Source organism: Hetaerina americana, unplaced genomic scaffold (assembly GCF_022747635.1).
Source record: "Hetaerina americana unplaced genomic scaffold, ioHetAmer1.1.p SCAF_15, whole genome shotgun sequence".
In the NCBI taxonomy this organism is placed as follows: domain Eukaryota; kingdom Metazoa; phylum Arthropoda; class Insecta; order Odonata; family Calopterygidae; genus Hetaerina; species Hetaerina americana.
Genome location: NW_027286625.1, coordinates 14,845,566 through 14,873,355, shown reverse-complemented (window position 1 = coordinate 14,873,355; position 27,790 = coordinate 14,845,566). Strand labels below are relative to the sequence as shown.

At 36.7% G+C, this 27,790-nt stretch overlaps 1 protein-coding gene across 1 annotated transcript in view; it reads right to left on the bottom strand.

Moving 5' to 3' along the window:
• The window catches only part of MCU (mitochondrial calcium uniporter), a 789,736-nt gene that overhangs the window by 296,068 nt on the left and 465,878 nt on the right, over positions 1 to 27,790 (bottom strand). The window contains exon 2 of the mRNA XM_071583962.1: positions 13,179 to 13,353. Coding sequence (XP_071440063.1) covers positions 13,179 to 13,353 — 175 coding nt within the window. The remainder of the gene's footprint in view (positions 1 to 13,178; positions 13,354 to 27,790) is intronic.

Genomic DNA, 27,790 nt, shown 5'->3' with positions numbered 1-27,790 from the left:
ACTTGCTTGACTGAGACAATTTTTTTTTCGTGTCACCATAAGCAATATGAAAACCTTCTTCATTAAGGATGCCTCTGACCAGGTAAACCACCCTCGCACTCATGCTATGATTCCATTTAATAATATTTTCAAAACTAACATTGCAGGTAGTACTCTTATTGAACGACATTTATGGTTTACCAAATACCTCAATTTCCCGTTGCCAGTATCCCAATTCACTCTCCCCAACCCATCTTTTCTTCAGCAATATCTGCTTCCTAATTTTCAGTTTTTCCTCTCCGTCTTCTTCCTAATCTTGACTAAGAGTTTACCATGTCCTCCAATACGGACAATGACAGGCTACTCTTTTCTATTCATATCATATCTTTCCGAGTTTTTTCCCAAAAGGCAATGCAATTGCAAGCATCCACAGATATTTTTTATAGCTTCATCGGTTTTGATACAAGGTATCATTATCAGCCCTGATAGTGATACCTTGAATCGAAACCGGTTGAACAACAAAAATTATTTGTGGAAACCTGTAATTGCATTTCCTTTTTAGAAAGAATCGTGAAGGACTTCCATCATATTTCGCTTTATACCATCGATTACCTCTCTTTCCCTCCTCGCCTCACTTTGTATTCAGCAGCAAATTCACTATCAAGAAGAGTAATAAGTTCCACAACATTTTTTCCCTCAATTAAAAGAAGTTACATGAATAACTAAACTGATTTCGGCATTAGAGAAATTACCACAATAATGAAACCCATTCGTTACGCTAAAAGTAGCGTCGCCTGGAAGCCTTGAATCTTCATACTTGAGGAAATGAAATGTGGAAAAGGCAAAAATTAACCAAGAAAACCAAAAAGCCTACCTCTACTTCCTATTGAAGTTATCTGAAAATTAAAAAGCGGAGGCGTGCAGAATGAACTGAAAAAACATCTATCTAAACCATGACGACTGTGTGGAAAATGCACTACTACCACAATCGTACCACGGTAGGAGATATCATGAAAATAAGGCCAGAGTGATTAATTGCAGTATCGAAAAAAAATTAATGTCATTTATCACGCGAAGATTAAGAAAAACTGCCAGCGAAGGGGGCAAGGGAAATATTTGTCTTTTAAGCAAGATAGTTTAGTGTGAGGTTTATTTTATTTGACACTTATTTCATTTATCCTCTTGACAGTACCTCTCCCCGCGTGCGTAGGGAAGTACTATAAACTTAGAAATCGCAGTGCACTTAAGCTATTGTATCGCAGTGCATTTAAATTGCATACGAATTTTTGGAGCTATGGTGAGCGTTTTAACCATCACTCATGTTTCTCAAAATGAGAATGTCGCAGTTTTATCCATAATTTCGCGTAGGCACATTAGCGATGATCTCGAAAGGACGGAATATTCAGATAAATATTATTCAGTGCTTGCTCATTTATATCTGTTTCCAATGTATAATTTCGCTGTATTTGCTAGCCCGCTGGATATCAATAATTAGCCAAAGGTTTGTAATTACAAATTGGTTTATTTTTCGATCAGGACACCAAAAAATTACAGAAGATATTACTCTACGCGGCCAAAGGATACAATTAATGGTCATTTCCATCAAATATATAATTTAAAACTTCTACTGGTAAAAAACATATAGGAAACATCAATACCCAATTAGTCACCTAACGGATTACTTGCAAGGTACCAGGAAGATGCAGCAACTACTTATAAACACACAAAAAACAGTTAACCTGCTGCACAAACACCATTTGGCCTAATACTGTTAGTATTTCGTTTTCACTATGCCATTATCTTGTGACGGTTCCAACGCTCCGCTAATGCCAAAGTCTGGAGCTTCTTGTCAGCTTGGGTGTGGCTTGAAGTGAATTTGGGCTACCGGAAAGCGGGAGCGGAGGCAAGGAGTTTTAAACCGCTCGTATAGTCTGAATCTTAAGCATTTGCATAAAAAGTGGGGTGGGGTAAATTAGCGGATAAAGTGAACGTAATGTGTCGCGGTGAAGTAGCGAAATTTGTGGAGTTCCTCGAAATTTTAAACAAAAACTTGAAGAGTAACGTCCTGTGGCAACATACTTAAGACACCAACGAAAAAAAGGAAGCAGGAAATAAAAATTAAAACGGGCTAGGGGGAAGTCTTTGGGTTGAGGATGGAAGACGGGTGGAGCGAGAGGCAGAGGGGAGATCTGAGAGACGGTACGAGGAGTAAGTAAGAGGTGGGAAGGGGCTCCCGAAAGTGCCAGAGTATAAATCTAACTTTACGGTTTAATCTCACCCTTTCTCAACACTGGAGATCTCTTATTGTTTGTGGGCTTGAGGAGAGTTGGACGTTATGAGGCGATCTTCTTGTCGGGTGTGATCTTCCCGAGGACCCGGAGGAGATTTACTACCGCCTCTTGAAAGACTTTTTAGCACTACTTCCAAAATTCTCCGGCCACCCTGGCGCGTCACCTTTGACGATAGGCGACACCTTACCGAAGCGGCCAGCGTGCCGGCGGGGATCCTATCGTTGGACCGCAACATGGGAGTTCCGGGGAATATTGCTGATAGTGGGCGTTTGGTTTCTAGGCAAAGGTCATTGGGTTGGCAGGAATAAGAGAGACGGTGAAAACGCGGGCGGTCCGCCTCCAGCAGCGAGAGTTTGAATGCTTAACTTTCTTCAGTTTCATCTCTAGAGATACAGGTATAACCCCAGCTGAGAAGGCAACCGGGCCCTCGCGAAATATTTGAATCAAGTGAGCGGTTCCAACTTGATTGTAAAATTGCTATGGAAAGGTCGTTTGCAACAGAAGGGGAAACAGCGCAATCAATTTTCTGAGAGACGAGAGAGTTTGTGAATTACTGCTTGCCAGAAAATATTGCGAATAATGTGACACAAGATACTACATCTTCAGAAGGTTTCAAAGTTTTGCGCCATAAAATCATTTGAGAATTTGGGGAATGCTTTCTCCCAGCATAAATTCGACTTGATTTTTAAGATTCAGTCAACAAAAAATAATAAATTAATCTGGAGAAATAAATTAATAAAATGAAAATAATAAGTTGAAATGTTAACTGCTAGCCAGTTGAAGAAGTGGATGACTAGGCGCAATGAAGGAAGAGGACAGGCTATCATTACAAAGATCTATAAGCAATTATTTACCAAGTATTCTTAAGTAGATGCCCTCGTGGAACATAAATTAAAGCAGAAAATATGTTACATCTACATACAAACTTGCCCTGAAAGTCGTATCATGGACTTTTGACGGAAGATATTACGTCGCTTCATCGTAATCAGTCTCTCACTCATCTGACTGGTTTACTGCAGTCCTTCATTCTTCTCTTTCGATGTTAATGCCCTTACTTCCTCATAGCTATTCTATTTTACGTCCTTCGTAATTGACTCCATGTATTTATCTCTTGGTCTTCTTAGCCTCTTTCTCATCTAGCATAATCGATAGTTATTGGCAAAGGATATATTTTCATTCCCGGGTAGTTCAAAATGTCGTAACTGGTGATAAAACTTGGAAAAAGGTTACATTACTCGCTCTTTCGGCGGTATATTTTACAACCGCTCATTCTGATCTCACTTATATATTTAATGCGCAGCTAAGATTATTCCTTGTTTGACAGACACCAAATTTGTATATTTGTTTTTATCCAGAATTTTACGTCTTTCATATTTTATTTGAATTTAAAGAGAGATAGATCCAAGAATTTCCAATAGAGTGAGATGATTTCCCTTCGTAAATGACGACTTTTCAATAAACTGACAGCCTTTTTTCTGCATATTACGAACTTTCCTGCATATTACGAAATGCACAAATAGTCAGTATCGAACTAGGGAATTCCCTAACTGAAATGGAATTAAGAACCTGAATCTAATAAAATAAAAACTACCTGCATTATATAATCTGCACTTTTACAGGTGATTATGCCTGCATAATCAAGACCTTCACCCATTTATTAGAGCAAAATACAAGATTTCTATCGGACTTTCAAGTAAAATATTTTTCCAGCGAGAAATGACAAGAGTAGATGTACATGTAATATAAAATCTTTCTAGCCTATTCTATGCTTGGTAATATGTAAAAAATTGTACAAACTTATTCATTTGAACAGTTTTCAAAAAAATTGGAAACACCGAGGGGCTTGGCTAAAAGATGAGCACGGGAAACCCGCATTCAAGGTCGGTGCGCTCACCGGTAGGATTTCTATGATTGACGATAGCAGGTACCCCCTCATCAATGCTCCTGCTCCCGGTAAGCGGAGGACTTACCTAGAGAGAAAGCATATTCACTTTAACGCAGAACACCAAACAGCATTGAACCGCGATAAAAACCTATTGTGTCCACCCAATTAAACCAAAAAAAAACACAGAGACGGTTTAAAAATGCCATGAAGAGATTGATAGAGTTATAAAAAAATAAATCGAGGAACAAGAGGGACGCGGGGAGAGAAATGGTGGAGGATACGGACTGAGAGAACACGAGGGATGGTAAAGTGTAAAGCGAAATAGACCACGGGATGATTGGTTGAAAGCACAAGAGATACGACGTAATTGAGTTTCAACGCGAGCTGCGAGCAAGAGGGGAAAAAATCTTTCCTTTTTTTAACTTTATTTTATAACGCTATCGAATTCAGATCGTAAATAATATGAAACAGAGTACGTGGGGGATGAATAATTTTTGCCCTTCCTTTCGGAACATCCGAAGAGGATATTAATGGGGAGTGGGGTAAAGAAAAGGTTTGGAGGGGAGCGTGGAGGTGGTAACAGAAGTTTTGAAGGGGAGGGAAGTTAGATGGCTCCCCATTACGGGAACTGGAAATTATTCCAAAAGAATAGGTATACACGGAGCGGGCAGCGTAGCGAGAGTTGAAGATCACCTAATTCAAGGGGGATATTTGTAAAAGGAAGGCAAACGGGGGAGGAATAGAAATGGAGGTGCATGGAAGACATGGGGGTGGAATGTGAGAGGAGATAATATTAACCATTAATGACCCTATCGACGAGAGTAAGCACACACACTACATTGGAGCATATAATTAAAATCTGGCGAAAACGATTTGTAAAACACGCGGTACAAATTGCCCTTGCCCTTGTTAAGGGACAGAGAAAATGATAGAGTAATAAAGATTTCCACTGGACCGTGAGAGTAGGAGAGAACGGGTCGGTTGCATAAAAAAATAAGCAACGCGTTGACGGAAGAGAAACGCCGAGTGATGGATGCTTTAGCTTTAGCTATTTTTCAGAGAGCGAGCACTAATTAGGACGCGCCGACGAATTAATGTCGCCTGCACCGCCCCCTTGCAGAATCATGAATAAATTAGGGAGAGATGCCCACATTGGAGTTAAAATAAAAAACATTCTTGCGCTCTTCGAGACAGAGAGACAAGGTTCAGAGACTATTTGTCCGATCAAAGGTTGATCTCAGCGGAAAATTCACCCATATAACCGACATAATTTTATAATTAAGTACTCTCCACGAATTCACATGAGGTAGTAGACCCGTTTTTCAAGCATTCAAATCTCATTTCCGAAAACACGATAGGATGCATTTTTAGTTGAATCATTAAAAGTGGTCCACCAGCTTAGCATACCTTTTTGATGGAGCTTTATACTACAGATTAACGGCATGTGTAAACTCTAACTAATTTGCCAGGTTATGTATAATTTAAGCGGGGAAGCGAGGTAGCGCCAGCGAACAAAAATTCTGTTCCTCTCAGTTGCTTACTCCCTTCTCTTCCTGGAAGGAGGTAGTTTGGCCAATGAAAATTCGGAATACGTGTGAGTTTATTTGTATGTAGTTCTCTGTGTTTTTGTTCACTAGCACTAGCTTATCGGTTTAAATTATTATTTACTTTTGTAAGACTTTCCTTCAAGATGCTACATATGCATATATATATATATATATATATATATATATATATATATATATATATATATATATATATATATATATATATATATATATATATATTATTACTTGGTAATCTACCGGTTAAGGTAGGTTTTTTGGATGGACAAAATTACTAATTCAACAATTTGTAACCCCCAGCAAAACACAACATCCCACTCTACATCAGGCCCCTCTTCAGCTCTGAGTACTTCCTTCCTCCTTTCATCCCATCCAACATCCCTATCCTGTTCCTTCCCTTTCCTCGTTCGCCTAACATTCTCCCCTCAATCACAGTCTTCAACATCCCACTGCCGGTCAATACACCTTTAATCCACTTTTCCTGCCTCCATAAGATTTATCCCAACGAACCCCTCTCTTCGCCCACCATACCAAGTACTTCCTCATTTGTTTTTTTCTCTGTCCATTTCACCTTCTCCATTCTTCTCCACACCCATATTTCAAAAGCCTCCAGTCTACGTCTATCCTCCTGCTTCAATGACCACGTTTCCGCGCCGTACATAGCTACGCTCCATGTCAAAGTTTTTACAAGTCTTTTCTTAACATCCTAACTCAATGTCCCTATCATATATAGTATATATATATATATATATATATATATATATATATATATATATATGTATATATATATATATATATATATGTATATATATACATACACATATACTCACATTTTTTTCAAATGAGACATTTTACGTAGGCACAAGCGATCAATCCTGAGTGTGACATTCACCGAGCACAAGTTACTAGTAACGATCACCAGTGAAACGGTGGTATTAATGGCAAGAGTTGACCAAATGTAAAGGCGTTAGAGAATAATTGATGCAAAGTAATTCCATAAAAAGCCTATGTAACGAAGATGTTAATTTGCGTCACTACATTAGCACAATTGTTATTGGTAAGGCTAAACACAGTTGAGCTGAGAATTGAAAAATGCTAAGTAACCACATCATCCTTTCTTAATCTAATAATAATAATTCGGAATAACAATGCAAAAGCGTCTGAGAGACCTTAGTTGATGCAACATACATTAAATTTTATAAAATCTGGAAAACTCCATCACATCTCTTTCTTGGCTAAAAGCGATTGAACACTATTAAAAATTGCAGTTACCTAATTTCTTACGATTTTATGCAAGGGAAATTCTGCTTTTAGCCTAATGGCAACAGAATGTAAAAGGTTGAGTCTTACAACCCGCCAGGAAATTAAATCGTGCGAACCCAGTGTGACATTGCTCTAACTTGATTTACAATCAGAGGTAAGTAGACAAAAATGAGTAACATCAATTAATTAATGTTAAAAATATTTCAATTCATATTCATTTCGCAAAATTAAATTAGATTGTACCCATTAACTCCACATTATTTAATTTTCCTAGGGCGGAGAATTTAGAATCCTTAATGATTTTCCCAGCCGCTCTTCCTTTCGGTAAGCATGCCATAATCGTCCCTGCCGACAGGGCTTTAAGGAGTAATGGAGCAAATAGCGGAAGGCACCTTAAATCCCGCGAAATTAAACGATCACTCGGATGACGGGCTGAAATGTGGTTCTGTTTTTGCACACACAAGAGAAACTTCCTCAGTCTTTACCGCCGTAACTTCTAGTGACACCAGTAGCCACTGAGTAAGATTCATCTTCAGACGCAACCATTCATTCCCATGATATGACCTAACCATACTTCACAATACGTGAATAAATGATCAAATATTGGCAGAAGGTGTGGAAAAATGGATAGGGGCGACAGAAATGGTTAATACATGTTTCAACAGGGACAAAAAGGTATGGATGGGGTGGGGGAAAATAAAATTCTAAGAGAGAAGAAGGTAACGAGAACAGAGAAATTAAGGTGAAGAAGAAGATATCATCACATAACAAAAGATAACAGTAAAGAAAATAGAAGCTGACAGGAACAGTAAATGAAAAAATAATCAAGAGACCAAGGAATCTATTAGACATAATTAGGAATATAGCATAATTTAGGAAATTGAGGAAATAAACGCGGGATTATGGCGAGGAAAGAGCAGTAAAGCAAGCAATGAAGGAAACGTGGGGAAGATAGCAGCACCTGGATGTGAAGTAATTCCGGGATCGGTAATAAATGGGCAAAAGATAATAAAACTAAGATAAACGAGCATACTGAATTTAAAAAGATTAAATAAGAAAATCGATAAGAGAGACAAGAAGAAATTGTACAAAGCCAATACGAGTACACCCTTTTCTTCGCGAATTTTAACAAGAGGCCTATATAATGGAGTGGAAAAAATAAATTTAAGTATCAAAAGAGTTAAACATTAAAGAAAGTATCAAAACGTCTCAACATATTGAAATTGATAAGAATAGAAAATCAGCCCAACGGTGAAAGCGTATTCCCAAGGATATATTGAAATGAGAAGAGAGGTAGTGAAGAAAAATATTGAAGAAAACGAGTGGAGAGGGTGAAAGTAAGAGTATTCTAAGTTAAAAAAATATACTCGAACCGGTGATTGAACAATGGGCCACCGAATTGAAAATCTCCCCCAAAGGAAATCTTCTTCTGCAATCAACCCAAATAATTCAAGGGGGAAGAAACGAAAAAAATTGAGCAATATAATTTTATTCAGAACTATGGACTATTAATTCTCCAAAACTGATATACAATCTACCTTGATGACTAAATGATATTTGATACCGATATAAATTCTTAGAGGATCCTGTAAATCATAAAATATGAGCTTTAATAACAAAGGTTACGATCGCCTTTCATCCAGGTACTACTTATGACTTCAACTAGTAATTTGTATCCGCCAATTGTGCCAGTTTAATTGCGGAGGCGAAAATTCATAAAAAATTAAGAATAATTATTAAATTTTAGCATCCAAAAACATTTCTTCGCAAATTTCCTATCTTAACAATAATTTACACGATCAAAATCGGGAAAAAGCTCGATGGACACTGGATGGTGTGGTTGCAACTCTAAAAATAATGAGTGGGGAGCAGTAACATTTACTGCGGAACCCAAACTCCCCACATCCAACACTGTCAACATCTTTGATTACTAGTAAGTGCCTTAATGTCCTATCAACCTTTAACGCTCCGAAATTCAATAAACGTTTATGGAGACTAGATTGGGTAACACTTAACACTCTCAATAAAAATATATTACTGCTTGGGATAGAAAATACGATAAAATTTGGAGATGGTAAGTAAATACAGTAACGATTTCAAGCACGCAATTTGTTAACAGAATGGAAAAGAGAGGGAATTAATGCATTTATTTTTCTAGGTTTTTAGAACACAATGATATTTCTTTTGAGCAGCCATTTCTGTTAACCTCCACATCAATGTTTAAGCCATAACAAGATCCACTTAATCTGAGATTGTGAAATAATTAAGTCACATATTTAGAGACAATTCTACGCGTTAGGGTCAATGGAAATGTCACATTTAACCGTATTTACAAATAAGAAGATTCCTTGAGGGTAAACGAATGCTTGACGAAAAGCTAGAACGTTGGAAACACCAATGGTACTCTCTTTCGCCCCTTACGCTTAGCCGCACCTTACGAAATCATAACGCTACCTTTAAAATCCAGCATTAAGTATTTTTGGTTATAACGAGAAAAATCAATACCTTACCCCGCCACACGCTATTGCGGTGGTTTGCGGGGTATTGAGTAGACATATGTACATGAAAAGCAAACGTCAGCCGAGATGAGTATCCTAATATGTCTGCAACCTTCGACGTTAATAAGCAATGCGGGACTGAGTGGAGCATGGAAAGCGCAATCACTAGGTAATCAACGTGTAAGGCAATACGTTATGTGCATACCACGGAAATTTCCACTCCTTTGATATAAAACTACTCTCATACGGAGTGAAAGCGTGATTCGGGCTCATAAGACTCGTCAATAACATTCCAAAACCAAATTGTAAGGGAACTGCGGGAAATGTTTCTTTGATGATAAATTACGAGGTAAAAATCACATCAAACACGCTACGAATGTTGCTGTTTACATTCAAGTGTTGGGGAAAGGCATTTCCCTTGGGCCACAAACATTAGCACCCATATTAACTCCAAGCTGGAATACACACTTCTAGCTGAAATCACAATTACCTAGCCAAAGGAAAAAAACCAGTCGTGATGTGTTCGACCATAAGGATAAAATAAATGTAATTGCTAACTGCCGTATATCCTCCAGGCATTCGTCCGAAGAAATTTACTTCACTGCAAAAAACGTTTTAGAATTCCATAAAAACCACCATTTCGTAAGACGATTAATATGCCAGGCTTTTACTGTCCAAGTAATATAACAATGTTTTAACTCAAGAGAATTACAAACCTTCTTTCAAATTGCGCGTAATAATTTATTATTCAATTGAAATAAATTTTGAATTCGAAAGGAATTCTACTTAGAAATTTTATATAAATAACGTACAAATGGAGCACCGATAAGACTTACCCATCCAGAAATCTGCCTTACGGGCCCAAACAGATATATTTTACACAATCAATTTTACATACGCGTATTCGAGTCATCACCCCCGCCACACGCCCTTGCGGCGGCTTGTGGGATATTATGTATTATGTAGATCACCTACATAAGATTTTCGTGGCACATTCCATCGAGAATTTTCAGAGAAAGTTCAGGATCAAGAGCACATACTATTCTTGAAATATAATTCCAGGACATACAGGCTGAAATATCAAAGACTGATCAACGATGTTAACCTAACACAGTCAAAATTTAACAATTCATAGAAACTATGGATAGGCATTATTAAGAAGATAAAAACAAATTGGCAGAGCAGAACATTTTGAAAATAAAATTTTATATGCATATGTACATACTTGATCCTTGGCAGGTATTTATCAGATCTTCACAAAAGTTTAATTGCAAAAAGGCAGTTTATACTTTAAAATTCGCACAGTTTTTCTATGAGAATATTACTAAGAACGTTTCCTGAATTGAAGGAATCAACAAAAGGATGAAGAATGGAGAAATACATGCAGATAGGCCCGTGAAGTTCGTAATTGGATGAGGAGTCTGACAGACAAAGGTGGGTAAAAGTTCTCGCAGAAGTCAAAATCCCTCGGGATTTTTCGGCGAGAAGAAACTACCGAGAACTTGGAAAGTCGGCGTGGATTTAATGACGACACCCACCAAGTCAAGAAAAAATAAATAAAAACCCATGTAGTTTGATCAGAATCATCCACTCAACGAAACATCGTAATTAGATCTTCCAAAATTTTAGCATAAACTTTTAGAACAATTAAAAGTTTTATTTTTTATTGGATAAAAATTTAAAAACAAATTTCAAACTCTGCTCGTACATCAGAGCAAGGTAACAGTAATGACACAGGTGGATGCAGCATTCATTGAAAGTAGTGTACATTTTAAGATTAAAAAATGAAACATTAAAGCAATTATTTTAATATACATTTGATTTCGACTGATACGCGGAGGAGATCATTATAAAAAGCTTGGAAGTCTAGTGTCTCCCTTGGCGGGGACTGGAGACGAAGAGAATATATTTTCCGGGAGGATTAGCGAGGTAGCCTAGTAAACGGATGATACCACTTGCTAGGCTACATAGTCCTATAACTCATTTATAAACTTCTTTATGAAATTATGTGAATGTTGAATGAATACTAAAAGCATTATATAAACTTAATACATGATCTGGATTTGCATACAAAACATCTCAAACGCAAGAGCCATCTTTTGAAGCTATAAAATTTGCAGGGTGCAATTACTCCTAGTATTTTCTCACGCCGTCTTAAAAAATATAAGCTAAGCAGAATAGGGAATGAAAATAAAACTGGCTTCATTTTTACACATTGATAAGATATGATAGATAGATAGATAGAGGTCTTTATTTGGGTGAAATTGAGACCAAATGGTCCCTTCTTCCATTTAACCCATCTTCGTATACATATTATATTAGGCATTAAACTTATAGTTACATTCATATGTACACATAAATACATATAGACAGACATAAATTCATTTAGCACAGATTTGCACATCGAAAATAAAAAAGTATACATACATATATATATATATATATATATATATATATATATATATATATATATATATATACACACACACATACACATACATACACATACACACACATATATACATATATGCATACACATACCTACACATATACATACATTTCCCTACAAATATACACATATACCTACAGACATACATACACACATAAACATACATACATTCATGCATACACATACATAAATACATACATAATTACGCACATATACACCCTTACATACATACATATAATATATAAATTAAGAATACACCTACACATACTCAAATTAAATGATAGTGAAGATCGAGAAGAATAAAATGAGTAAAGTCTAAGCAAAGAATAAGGTTTGTGGGAAAAGCTAGGGAGAGCGTGGCATTGCTCAACTAGTAAAAACCCACGCAGGAAAAACACCCACGAAGAGAAGGGGGGTTTGAAAAACCTGCGAAAACCCTGCGAAAAAAAAGATATGAAAAAGAAAGTGAAATACGTTTGCGATACATTTTACATTATGGAAAGCCGCAAAGAGAAAATTCTAAAGTTAAGTCATTAAAAGTTGTAAAATTGTTTCCGTAGCTTAATGGACGTCTGAATTCCATAAAGCGACCATAGGATCAAAACAGTAAACCAGTTAAATACATAAACATTTTAAAGTATACAACTTTGGACTGCAAATTTTTATTAATTAGCAGTTTCCTAGTAATTCAGAGAGGTTTTGAATGAAAAAGCTGACTAAACATCGATGCATTTGTCTCACTTGCCGTGAAACGCCTTACCACAAACCAAGATAAAACCTTCGATTTCGCATACTTTTTGCCTCCCTTTTTCCTTCCTGTAAGCTTATTTATTTCATCCCTTTAACTCAAACAATTTTTCTCTCTCCTATCGCCAATCGAAATATCCCAACTTCACGATACACTTTCTAGGAAATTTAATATTACAAAGTCTTGGAAAAAAATTAAGCCTAATGTGTTTTATTAACTTAGATTCATGAACAAGAACTAAGTCACACTAATACGAGGCTTCAATTTATTTCTTTGGCGAATGAAAGATTTATTAAGCCTGTAACTATCCAACGTTTTTGCAAATTTGTATTTATCACAATGAATCCGAGCCAACATTTTTCAAATAATACCATTTCCAAATAGATTTCATTTTCTGAACATTCAGATAGTAGGCTACCGAATTTACTATCCAAGGAGGAATGCTTTAAAATCATGGTGAAATAAATTTGTGAAAATAAGAATTCTACAAAGAAACCTACCTCCTTTGATTGGTTCCGAAACCGTCGCCAGATGACTCATTACACCCGAAGAACTGCTGACTGAGCTGCACGAACGGCAACCAGGTGGGACGAATCCCGGGACGGAAGTTGTCCCGGGCGGGCCCCGCCCAACGCCCGCCCGGGAACACAGCCTCCTCCTTCGAGCCCAGCTTTCCTGTAAATGGAATCATATATGTGAAACAAGTACGAAAAGACAAGGATAATGTGCGCGATACTGATTTAAATGCTTCACAAATTCATATAATTGCTACGTAAATAGAACAAGAACACAAACAGTTTAATTTCCTAATAGTTAAGCCTGGGTACTAGATTGAACTGCCCTTGATAACGACCAATTCGTTGAAAGTACGACGCAACTGCGTTGATACCCAAGTGTCAAAATTTTTCGGAACCAGTTTGATGAAGGGGGAAGAAATAATATAAATACCAGTATATATACTTATTCACATTATTTACGTATATATGATCATATATATGGTATGCGTATACTATACACGTTCGTGAATATCTGTATTCACCTTTATTAATATATATATATATATATATATATATATATATATATATATACATACATACTTACATACACACATATCGTACATATATGGTGTGTATATAAATAAATACATGTTTTTATTTTTTTAAAATACATAAAATATAGGTCACTGTAAATAACAAGAAAAAACAATCCAAGTGCATTAATATTTAATTTTTTTTACAGATGTAAAGACCGTAGAGCTCTATTGAGGTATACGGCTGCCAAATGTAATTAAACTTAGTCAAGAATGCAACGGCACAATTGATGCTGAGACTTAAAATTTATTAATTTAGAGACCAAAATGTCAGCGACAGAACCTTGATTTTAGGGCACAAAGCTACTTTCATTTCCGGAGCAAATAAAATTCAGGAAATGCTTCGATTGGCAAATAATCCCGCGTCCAAAACATAATTCAAATTGCGCAAAGTTTGTTTTGAGCGAAATCAATTAATCATCAATTAATATTAGACAACATTCAATCAATAAGCACATTTATTTCTAATAGAATTCCATAACAGATGCGATTGAGTATCACAGATACGTTAAAATTGCTTGGTACGTGAGATATATTAAGCGGTCTCTAAAGATTCGAGTATACCAGACTGAGTTCTCTATAAAAAGATTATACTAACTAACTCGGAATAAGAACAAATAAAATCAAAGGAATAATCATTAACAGATTCCACCCAAATTTACATTTGCCGTGTTTTCGGGCAGATATGGATTGCTATTGAAATATTACGCATTCTTCATTAGTTTTAGAAACGAAGTTTATAATAATTTACTAGAAGTGCCACTACAGTCAAAAGGGCAAAATTATGATTGAACGCATGATAGCAAAAATTATATTTCCGAAAATTTCAGTGTCATTTGGGTGGAACATTAAGATTCAGGATTAACGTTAATTATTGTGTGGTAATAATTATTTCAATTACATCATATTTTCTCGGGGAAAATAACTAAAGATGATTTTATTTAATTAAACAAATTGTATCCACAAAAATCAAGCATCTGAATCCATCAAAAGGAATTAGAAAACATTGTATATTGTGGACTTATTGAACAAAATAAATTCATTATATCAGATAATCCACTGTGTTCAGGAGCTTAATGAACAAATTAGTCCGAAAAAAATGATTAAAACCAAATTTGTTTACTTCTTACGGAGTGTTAAAATTGGCGCAAGATTTTTTAAGAGAGAATATTTAGGGAAGGTATTAGAGAATAACTTGATAATTGCAAAACAAACTGAATTCAGGTGTGTGCAGTTCACTAATGGATTCATGGAATGTCGTTTCAATTACTACCGACGAGGGTGCACCAAATTACGTGAATATTTGGTTTCAGTGACCTTAGCCTAGCAGCGTTTCCTTTTTCTCCATCCTGTTCAAACTGCTGTAAAATCCATTGAGCAAGGTCAAACGCCAATAGATATGACTACTTTCGAAGATAAAGCTTTGACCACACCAGGGACTAGAGGAATATACTTTGAACGATCCCTAGCCCTATATCTCACATACCACACATCTCGATAGACATGTAACAAGGATGCTAAGAGAGTATAAGCCATGGAAAAAAGGAGAAAATTAAAAAATCATACCGTCTTGTTAGAACTAAACAGCCTAAAAATGTAGCATCCGAATTTAAATGGAAGTTTATGGTGAACAGGGATCACATTACGTTCGTGACTTAGATTTGCATTAGGTCGAAAAACACCCATTTTTAAAAAATACCCAACCTGCAGAAGGTTGGGTAGTTTTTAAAGAGAAATCAAGCCTGCTTTATGTAATCAACTATCTTCACAAAGAAATCAACCAGGTCACTGACTGTCAACAACGTAACAAAAACAAGTAATTTCATTAAAATGCCTTCAGATTAATTTATTAAAGGCTCCGATGCTGACTGATATTTATAAGATATTTCGCGCAACATGGAGAATTATGTCATACGTCTGAGGGTGAATGCATCACCCTGGTAAAACTTTCTGTCCAACACAGTGGGTTTGCAAGAATTAAGAGTATCCAAAATTACAAATTGAATGGTCGTTAAATGATTATGAAATATCGGATATTCCACTGAGTAATTTTCACCTCTGTTCACGAAAATTGAGTATTGTCATAAAAACTTTAAGTTCCTTGGATAATTAAAAGTTAAGACGAGTCACCTAACAATCAGAGTATAATACTTCTCTCTCTGCCAAGCACACACGTACTATTGCAATAAAGCGATTCCTATAGTTCCAATCTTAAATGCAAACATTAATCCGCGGTTTATAATTATACACTATCTACGTCACGAGATATAAACTTCCTCTCTCTCGTTCACTCAATTTCCTTAAAAGATCAATCGAACAACATCCACTATTCGGCACTGAATTTATGGTGAAACGATTCTTGGCGTGCGAACATGATCTGTCTTCACTATACTACTACAGAATTCCTCAGAAAATATTCCTCGACAATCATTTTAAAAAATATCAAACATCGATTGACTCTTAAAACGTGCAATTTTTATGAAAATGCTCAAGTCCGTCGGTTTACCTCCCGAAGGAATATTTCTGTACAAGGAGATGGCTATAAAGGGAAAGGTATCGCTGAACGATCTGCCCCGCGGATAAGTGATGGGGACGGACACCATTATGCATGCAATAGAAACCTCTGGAGTATTTGGAGAAGGGTGGCCTCAAGAGGTGATGAGTCGAGATAAGGGCAAGGTGGGTGGATGTAAGAGGTCTTCGGGCATACAAGATGAGGTAAGGATAAGTGGAAGAATGAGGGGAGAGACAAGTGGGTGAGCAGTTTGAAAGGGGAGAGGAAAAAAAATCGAGAAGGGAGATACCGGGTCGGAGGGTGACCCTCCATCACTCTTCGTTCTCAACTCCTAGACAACGCTGGAGTCGTATGCCGTATTGTCAGACAAGTAGAAATCTAGAAATACTGTCGTCGCTTGGGATTAAAACCACCGCGAACTTTCCACAGCGAAAACAGTTCGATTTCGCTCAAGGAACGGAAGTCATACGTCTCATAGGAAAAGAGAGCTACCAACGTACCCACCGAAACGTCACTATCAGCGCTTGGCAAATTGAGGAAAACCTTGCTCCGGATATGAGACTATACCTTACATTCATTGCTCCAAACTGAGGCCACAGAATTTGTGTCCACTTGAAGTATCAGAGAAAAACCACCTCATGAACATAATGAAATACATTTATAAATGGCCAAAAATCAATCGACAAAGGATAATTACATGTTTAAAGTGTTCTCACCATTAGGAAGGATTTTAAGACCTAATAATAAGAATTATTTGATGCGAATATTGTGAATTTTACAAAGTAAACGAGGAAAATAATTTTGCTATTATTGACTTAACAATTTAAAAACTAGTCCTTTCAACATTAAAACTGCACAAATCAACAAATAAGAATTTTGGACCTAGCAAATTCTCATTATTATGAAGAAATGGAAAAAAAGTCCATGGGAGAAATAAATGGCTTTATTACGGCTACCTCACTAAAGGAAACTATTAATTTGAACCAAAAGGAATTTTTATTGTAATGAATAAAAAATATCCGCTTTTTAATATGGGAAAATTATGGCAGAAGCGCCAAGGGACAGAAGTAAGAAATAGCCCCGATCAAAGGCTAAATTTCCATAAGTACTTGAGATGGTCGTATTGATGCAAATTGTTCACCAGGGCAGTAAAAGAATGCAACGAACGCAGCCCAAAGAGATGGAGAACGCTACCCACAGGAAAGGATAAAATCAGAGGATAACCTGAAAATCTTAAATTTCACTGCATAAAAATCATTCTCCTATTCATGACAATTATCAAGAATTTGGGTAAGATTACAGGCTAAGGAAGGATCGATCCTCAGCTCGGACGGACGGATTAACCATAAAATAAACTTAAAATAATCATATCGATTGGGGGCTTAAAGGCCAACTGGAGTAGAATCATGCGATATTGTCAGACGATTTTCGGAAAATATGAGCACTTAAAGTAACTATCTGTAACCGAATAGATTCTTATCTTATGTACCTTGTAAGTCAAACCGGCCGTCACCAAAATTATAATGACATTTTCAAGAACCATATTCTAGGTTTTTATTCTGTTTTTTTTCTTTCCAATAATGCCTATTCTAATTTGAAGTCCTTTAGATATATTTCACCTTTTTCCGGTATTTTATAAACTTTTTAATGCTTACTTGACCTAAGGTTTCTACACCACTCACTGCTTTTCTTATTTTATCTTTTTATATTGAAATCCGTTCCCCATTAATAATTTTACATAGGTAATTTCTCCAATGAGAATATATTGTTTTCTCGGTATTTATATTCCCGATCAATTTTATTGCCTTGCATTCACTGAGAAATGTGGGCACCTATTTCAAGTGCATATACATGACGGATAGTCCTTAAAAAAGGATTTTCTAGTTTACATGTTTACGTTTACATATTTACATTTTAACGATAAAATTTTATCTTTATTTAGAGTATTTGGTTGTTTTATTCTCCTAACCATGAGATCCTTGTTTTCTCAACGTTTATAAGTATAATGACAAGTCTACCAGGTAAGGGTAGGTTTTTGGACTTTTAATCACCACTGTGCTTCGACGCTGTGATTAACAATACGAAAAAAATTGAAATCCGTTTAACATTTACAATTTCCCTATGAATAAATTATAAAAAAGAAATTTCACAGTAAAAATTTATAATATGCTTAAAAAAAGTGATAGTATTCATCTGTTTCAACAAAGACTATTACGGATATCTTATTGACACGATTTTTTTCCTAAACCTCATTAATTTACCTAAACATTCCTTTTGAAGCTTTTATTTTGTAAATATCAACCGTTCGATAGAAAGTGAGAGGTGACGATAGGTGACATTATTCAACACATTAGAAAAAATATCAAAAAGTAATAGGCCAACGGATGAGTTTCGACTCAACCTCGTCACTTGAATGCAAATGCGAGGGCATGTAAAATTCCACTTTTCGTCTGAATTTGTTCTAATTTTTAATGTCCATTGCCGTGTGCTTCATTCTCTTATTTTAGAGCCCCTGATAAACAAGACGGCGTGTTTCTCAAAAGGCATTTATACGTACGTATTTAAGTATCGAGGGATGAGAAGTTTCACTTATAATTACTTCCCAAAAAAATTTGAATTCTTTGTTTCAATTACGGAATAAGAGCAGTTTCTCCATTAAGAAAACCTTTTTATTAACTTGTTCCAGAATTCTCACAGCTGTATCTATGAACACGATTTCAAAAAAAAATAGAAATCCAAATAAACAAGATGTGGTGTTTCCGGAACGGCATTTGGTAGCCACGAAAAAATCCCTATCTAACATTACAGCTATAAAGGATAGGGCTTATAATGTAATGACGAACCTCCCCACAGATGGAGATAACCATGGGCAATCTTGAACTTAGCACCTCTACCAGCAGCCCTCAAGCGAATCGCCCCAATTTCTCTTGTTTAGGGGGGTAGGGACGACCAAATTCAAATTTACGGGTGCAATAATTCCGATTGTTTACTAGACTCTTCAAAACGTCGGATTACATCACAGAGCGGAAAATGATAGCAGGAATTTTTTTATTTGGTTTTGAAACGGTGGTAAAACTTCAACTCAGCGTTAAAAATCGGATTAACTGTCGAAATACTCGTCGCCAATCGACAATCCATAATCTCTACTCCGCACACGATCGCCGGTCGATATTTTCATCATGCCGACCCACCGGAGCAGCTCACCGTTGTAAATTGCCACAATTACTCTTCCCCCGACCCCTGCCGACCAACAACCTTGTGGCTATACACGTGCTGTTAATTGTGTCAAACAGTTTATCGTTCTCACGCTAAAAGAGCATTTCATTTTCCTTACCAAAAAATATCAGACTACTCGTGAACCATGACTCGACCTCCGTTTTAATAATAGCGCCTTTAGCGTAGATTAATATTTGATACCCAGGATGAGATATATGCGACGTAAGTATGATGGAATATTGGAACATTTCAAACACTCACTATTTTATATTAACTTATACCGTTCCTCAAATATAACCAATTTAATGGTTTTCGAACTTCATGGAACTTCATGATGGAAAGTGAATAATAACAATAACTTTCTAAATTCCACTGATTTTAAACAAAATCAACAGAATAATTACCATGAACAGCTTTTAAACGACGATGAATCTCAGTTGGAGTCACTCTTTCCGTAGTTAAAAATTTAATTACAGCACGTTGTTAAAATCTCGTTGGCGTAGCACTACAACACGTCCCCATTCCTCTGCTTCTCAAAATACACTGGATGATTGCAACGATCTTAAACCTGCACATGGAGATGAGGGGGAATGTTACTTCTCCACTCACTCACTCCAGGCATGCTTCCGAAAGTCATTTCGTTCGCGCTGTACAAGCATGTGTGCATTTGTTTTCAGCATACCCTCGTACTATTTATTAGATACATGATATAACTACATTTAATAGGCAAATTACCAATCATGACGACAATGACTTTGATCCATTTAAGAGTGATCTACCAGTTACGATTGGAGTTGAATAAAATGGGAATGGGAGCTGAAATACAACGATATGATATGGGAATTAATTTAACCTATTGTTCAGATGAATTTTGCGTTCTCTTCCCACAAAAATCTATCTCCTTTGTCAAATAAAGTTAGAAATTATGCCTACTAAACTAATAATTAAAAAAAAATGCTGCATGCGATTACCAGAATGCCGTGCTCATATTTTGATCTAGATTTTCCCTATATGTAATGTGTACTCGAGTGTAGAGCGTCGTAATTCAACGCGAACAAAAAATACCCTCTGGCCATTATCGATTTCCATCGAAATTTGAAGATACTGGCTGCGTAAGCTATTGCCTTATTCGGAGACACTACCTAGAGAATAAAAATGTAAGGTATAAAACAATTATCATAGACACTAGAGAGAGAATGCCACTTTCATTGCAGCTATGTTGGTTAAATTATATGAACAGTTTCCAGGGTTTGTTTACAATCCACGGGTAAGGAGTAGTAAGTATACCGCATCTCTCCACATTTTCAACTAAAGCTGTTTATTGCCAAATATTTCAGCATTATTTCCTATGCATTAAATTGTTTTCATACGAGTAGTAATTATGAAATATGGTCATTTTAATTTCCATCATCTCTTCTGTGAATAAAATATGCATAATAGCTAATGTGGAAAATTACAATTAATCACACGGTTAAAAAAAAAGGAAATTGCTAGTTCATTTTGTGACGAGATTTCCATCCAGTTTATTAAATAGCAATAATTGATCAACTCGTGTATAACCGTGCAATTATCAAAAGAAAAAAATTAGAGACAGCATTTTATAATTCTGCTACGGATTTCGTGCGGAAAATTCCATGTTATTTATGCCCTGCGGCAAAATAAAAAAGCTTTTTGAATTATGAACCATACACATTTTGGAATCGAAAATCAAATTCGACATGCCATGATTTAACCACGCAAATATTTTGTATCATACTGTACCAAAATTTGAAGGTAGTTGACCCGTGACTGCACTAGCGAGTGAGTTATCTTAGTTCATATATTCTTGACGAGTGATAAAAAATAATTGAACTTCCAAACATGCATAGTTCGTAAAAATACTGGTTTTAATCATTTTGACGTTGTCATCAATTTTCGAATTGAGCTGTAAACCTGCTGTTTTGCGTTTTCGGCTGTTTTATTAATTGATGCCATTTAAAAGAATACGCAGGTGCTATCATGTTAACACTCGTCGCAATTCGTACATGACACCAATGATATCATTTTTCATGAGATCGATAATAATTCTTTGTCGACAATCTTAATTCTTCTAAATGTAGTATTCCAAAGCCATGCCCCAGGACACACCAAATTTGAATTACTTATTTTAAAAAATAAATAAGCGTTTTTTGGAAGTAGTGCATAAATTTTTCCAGGGCATTACTATTTATTAAACCTTGCTCTTATGCAGTATTTTATTAAGGTGGTTAGGGTGCCATATTTAAGCTAACATTCGAAAACCATGACTGTCAAATGCCTTATTATATGTGGATTATCCCACTCAATTAACTACGGAGCATAGTTAAAAATTTGCGGGTTTGAATTAAATTATGAGGAAAAAAGGTCTTTGAAAATTAGGATAATTTTGCTGGATAAAATTCAGTTTATTATTTCCCGTAAAAAAAAACAAAAAACGGAAGGATCCTTTTTCGCATCAAATTTACACACTCAAAATATACCCTCACAAATGGTATGTATTTATAATGCACGTTCTCTGAGTTATTCATCAAATTCTCGATTTAAAGCATATTTAAGATGAACTATATGAATAAAAGCACATCGACTCAATCAAAAGAGCGAATGTTGAATGATACGTTGGTTAAAGAAGATGCAGTAAATGAAACCGATTTTTATTCTGGCTTCGTCCAAAGTGGAAAGCCCAAGGAAAAATTGCATTGGTTATTTACAGATGTGACACAGCAGGCATACAAAAACAAAAACGATCAAATTCCAAAAAATTTATACCGCCACGCCTGACCGTACTTGTACCCAGAAAAACACACATATTGATTTCGCCTGGAAGCACTAACAGTCTTTACTTCAAATGAAACCCCCTACTCATAATAAATCATACGAAACTATGATAGCCACGCTAACACATGACCACAGTACAATTATTTTTACTTTTCACTAGTGTCTGCGAGTTCTCCAGAGAAAACATTGTTTAATCATAAACATCAGAAATATTAATCAAGACCGATCGCGTCAATTCTGACAACATTCTTATGCATTGTACCGTATTTCATTTACGCCAAAGCAATCTTCATAATTGAAGTTGAATACTATTTATCTTTACATCATTCTATTGCGTGAGACCGAAATGAGCGATTTTTCGGCAAAAATCTTTCTGAACAACAAAAGCACCACTATGCCACATCGTATTAACAAAGATGGTTCTCCATCATGATCAAACAAAGGTACTTTCCATTTTCAAAAAGGAAATTTCACTACCAAATGAAATTTCAAACCTGAAGTTTATTATTTAATCGCCACCGCCGCCGAACGTGTATTAATTGGAAAGCTTTCCCCCGGTATAAACGACATATAAGCATTCCCACCGAATCCAGGGGAATGTTCCCTCGGTGGTGAGACTATGCCTTAAAAATTTCATCGCGAAAAAAATGTCGACTGTAATTCGTGGAAAGGATAAAAAAAATCTTACCAAGGAGGAGAAGGACGGAGGGGGGGGGAAGAGAGAGAGGTGGGTCTTCAATTTTCAAAGCCTGGAATGATTAAAAATGGAATGATGCCGGATTCCCTAAAGAATTCTTCCTAAAATATTCAGGGCGACACTTGGGAGGAGGATGCAGTCAGTCGCCCCACGGGGTCGGAGAGAGGGGAAGGCAAAGTGCGCGGTGGCCAGAAAGGTCAAAAATTCGACTTCCCATCGATGCGGACCGCGAAGATGAATAATGATAAGGTGGCTGAGATGGGGTCGACGGGAAGGAGGGTGGACCACGGAGGGATAGGAGAGCGCAAAGGAGAGGGCGGAGAGAAGGGGTGAGAGGGGTGGATGGCGGAAGAAGGCGTCTAGGGGCGGGGAATGGCCGGAGAGGAAGTGAATGAGTCTGAGATTGAGGAAACGACCCCACCGGCAGTCTGAGAGGAATAGGAAGCGGTCTGTGTGTCATCAATCCCATTCATAACGTCCCCCGTGAAAATAAGCCCCGTCAGCGAAGCGGCACACACTCTCCCAGTGGTGGCATGCAAAACGATTTCTATGCCCGAAACGAAACATTTTTTGCAACAAATTTGTGTCATTATCATATTTCTGAGAATATTTCATTTTGTGCCATCATTCTAGCAGCGATATTAGAAAAATTTAGCTAAAGGTGGTAAAAAATACCACTTACTTCATGTTTTGTGGCTAATGAGAAGATAACTGAATACACACGAGGCAGAAAGTTAAACGTAATTCCTGTCTCACTTATATCCTCCTAAGACTGAATGCGTTCATCATTGCCAGCCTTTAAATACCAAGTGTTCTAACTCGTCAGTAAAACTTGTTTTGACAATAGAACTCTTAGAAAAAAATACAAAAATTCCAGAAAAATACAATTTAGAGTAGGTAGATGAAAAAATATTTTCAATGAAGATTGATATTTACACATTTCTGCAGTTTATATCACAGTCATACTCGACAAAAAATGAACAAGGCGGAAACCTAGAAATAAGTATTAAAAGCAAAAAAATAAATTTCTGCGCCCTTTAGGTTGACGAAGTATTTTTATATTTGATTTACGCACATTATGAAAACGAAAGCCTGAGATAAGTAGAATACTTCAAGTGGAACGCTCAGAAGCAGACAGGCATAATGTCCAGTCAGCAAGGCCAACAAAAAAAAACCACGACCCTTTAAAATACCTAAACTTGACATTTGACCCTTCCATCAAATTAAGCCCACACAAATGGCTCCAAAAATAAAATTTTCCCTCCTTTTAACGGTCCAAAGCAGGCCCTGTCGCCCTCTCCAAAATAGTACAGTCCACAAAGCACGGTTAATTAAAGTTCATGGTTATAATTAAAGATCTAAATGCTAAGTGATTGCTGCCTCAATGCGCAACTTTGCGATAATGCTACAGTTGGGAGATGCCACACAGTTTGGCCTCTGCTAAGTAATAAAAAATAACATCATTAGAAACGGGTAACAACTTAAAATGTCTTTCGTAGGTAATGTTGACATTTTATTCAAATAAAATTCAAACAAGAAATGGTGCTCATGACGCCAGTAATTAGATGAATGAGTATTATCTATGATGATCATTCATCTATGATGATCAATGATCTGGCCGAAACTTATGGCAAATTTGAAGTTTTAATGCTAAGGATTTCATTTTTTCAATCAATACTTTAATTTTCAAACATCATAATCATCTCTCAGGGATCAAAGATCTACATGCAGTTTTCCTATCTATGCTGTCCCTATTATTCCGTCTGCGGTTTTCGTTATATTTTTTAAAGGCTCCCATTTTTCTTTTATTTTACCCCTCTCCCTGTCCTAAATAATATATTTCCCTATTTTCCCGAAAAATGGATTTTTACGACATTCGACGTTTATTATCAAGACAGTAGTGCATGGATCAAATTATTTCCACTTTTGGCGATTAAGCCCCATCCTTTGCCAATGTGAAACTGTTATTACGAATTCCATCATGGCCGCCGTTTGCTCAGCGACGAAAGTCGTGAAGGTCGTCCAAAATCAGTTGTGCCAGAAAAACTTGATGCTGTGCAAGAACTTGTAAAGGGAGATCGTCATGTGGCTTATCATGAAAATGAGACATCCTTCGGGATTAGTATGACGAGCATCAATAACTAGTAGTAGTTTTTAGGGGAGGCGACCGACAGCTGAGGTCATTTGCGCCATAGGGGATGGACAGGAGAGGATGAAGGGTGGAGAGAAACCCGGCGTCGGCATTAGCCTACTCTTTACGAAAGGCGCCAAGGGGTCCGCAGTTTAACGTCCCATCCGACGGACGTCGTACTCACTCACAGTGCCCTCCACAAAGCACCTCAAGTAGGGATTGAGATACCTCTGAAAAATATTCAACACCGCCGGGATTTGAACCCGGGCCCTCGGAGGGAAGCCAGTACGGTAGCCCCCACACCATCTCGAACCCAGCATCAATAAGATATTGCATGAACATTTGACTGTGAAATAATTTGTCCACGTAGTATCCCGCATAATGACAAAAGCTAAAAAATATGCTTGGGTCACTTGGTGCAAAGAAATGCTCAAGAAATGCAATCGCGGTACAGCCCTGATTTAGCACCAAATGACTTCTTTTTATTCCCGTTTGTAAAGAATATTTTGTGTGGCCCATGTTTTTCAGGGCCAGAACAAGCCGTTGATGCATTCAATAACCATGTTTTGGAGGTACCTCAATCGGAGTGGAAAAAGTGTTAAGAAAATTGGTTTCAGCGCATGCAAAAGTGTATTGATTACCATGGAGAATACTTCGAAAAACAATTAAGCCATTTTCAACGACGCATTACTGTCTGTTCATTGTAAGGATCAAAATATAAATAGCCACACTCGTACTACTTCCATATCGTCCCAATAAATATTTCTACCTTTCATTTTCTCAACCATATTCCCCGTTTTATATTCTTTAACCAGAAGTTACAATTTAATTGTTATGAATTATGACCTGAATCTGTGTCCGCATTCAAAAAACTATGAGAATTACTTGTAAACGCGATATTATATGATTCATGCCTGATATAATATAGTCTAATAAATATTTATTAATTCCCTTTAACTGTGCATGTATACCTACTCTCTTCTTGGCGCCTAAACCATGTTTTCGTTATAATTGAACTCTGGAAACAATTTCTCTTGCAAACCTTTCTTTCTTTCTGCATTCCTTGTTCCTAAATCGTAGTCTCCTACCTCATAACCATCTCTTCGTACACCCATCGTCGCCTTGCAATTATTCATCACTATTGGAAATATTTCCTCACAGGAACTACCAACTTGACCTCCATAAAATTGTTTGCAGCATGTAGAGCAGAACGATGCCTAAGTTGTTCATCATTTATTTCTACCGGTAATATTCTATCAGGCGCATATTTACTACTCTTCTGCCTCCCTTTTTGTTTAATATAATTGCCACTCTTCGCTGGTTCTCTTACCCTCCCATGTATATCTCTCAATAACAGACGCGATAACTATTTTAAAATCAGAATCGTCAACAATATGAGCAAGATGAGGGCAAATGATCACAAAGATGATAATCCGTTTGCGTTTAGGAAGGGGTGAGGCACGCGCGGTGCCATTGCAGTAATGAGATCACTAGTCGAGAGGAACATAGAATACAATTAGGAACACTGCTCAGTTTCTATTTGGAGACGGATAGTTGGGATGGGCAGTGTTAGACGGAGGTGTAGTAGTCCATTATCACAGATGCTTTTCAACGTGTGTGTGTAGGAAATGATTAAATAGGATGGGAAGAACTAGAGATAAGTATGAAAGTTGGCGGGGTATTTGTAAAATCAGTTAGATTTTCTGATGCCCTAAATCTAATTTGTCAGTCAGCGAAGGAGTTGAAAGCTTTGCTGAGTGAATTGGAAATACAGTGTGAAAGATATAGGATGAGAATCAACATAAATAAAATAAAGGTAATGCAGCTTTCCAGAAAGAGAAAGGCTAAGCTTAACGTTAAAATACAAGGGCAAAAGCTTGAGCTCGTGGAACAGTTAACGTATCTAGGAAGCGTTTGGGACCAAAACGGAGAGAGTAGTCGGGACGTAAGGAGAAGAATTGCGCTAGACAAAGAGGCTTTCACCAAGAGAAGGGCATTGATGACATGAACGTTCGGTAAAGATGTTAAGAAAACTCGAGTGAAAACTTTGATATAGCGTGTAGTAATGTACAGCGCATAAACATAGCAGGATAATAGACTTAGATTGGAGGAACATGAAATGTGAGTGTGAAGAAGGATGAAGAAGGTGAAATGAACAGAAAGGAAAGCAAATGAGGAATGTATGAGGGGGAGGAGAGGAAATATTTTGGAGAACTCGTGAGGAGATAGGAAAAATGGATGCAAAGCAAATTGATCGGCAGTGGGACGTTGAAGACTGCGATAGACGGGCGAATGTTAGGCAAACAAGAAAGGGGCATGAACAAGATAGGGATGTTGCACGGGATGAATGGCGGAAGGAATTACACCGAGATGTAGAGGGACCTTTTGTAGATTAGGATATTGGGTTGTGTTTTGCTATAAAAATCAAAAGATTTATTTGGTAGTTGTGTCCACTCAAAACCTACCTTAACCGGAATATTACCTTTTAAATAAATATCTGATCAATGCAAAATAATTTTTATTCATCCAATCCATAAAACTCACGCATCTATAAGAACACTTATGTACTTTGGTTCAGCATAGTATGAATTTAAGTTTTTTTCCATACCATGGCGTTTAAGTATGGAAAAAATGTCAAACTTTTTAAACTATAACTGCAAATAACAAACA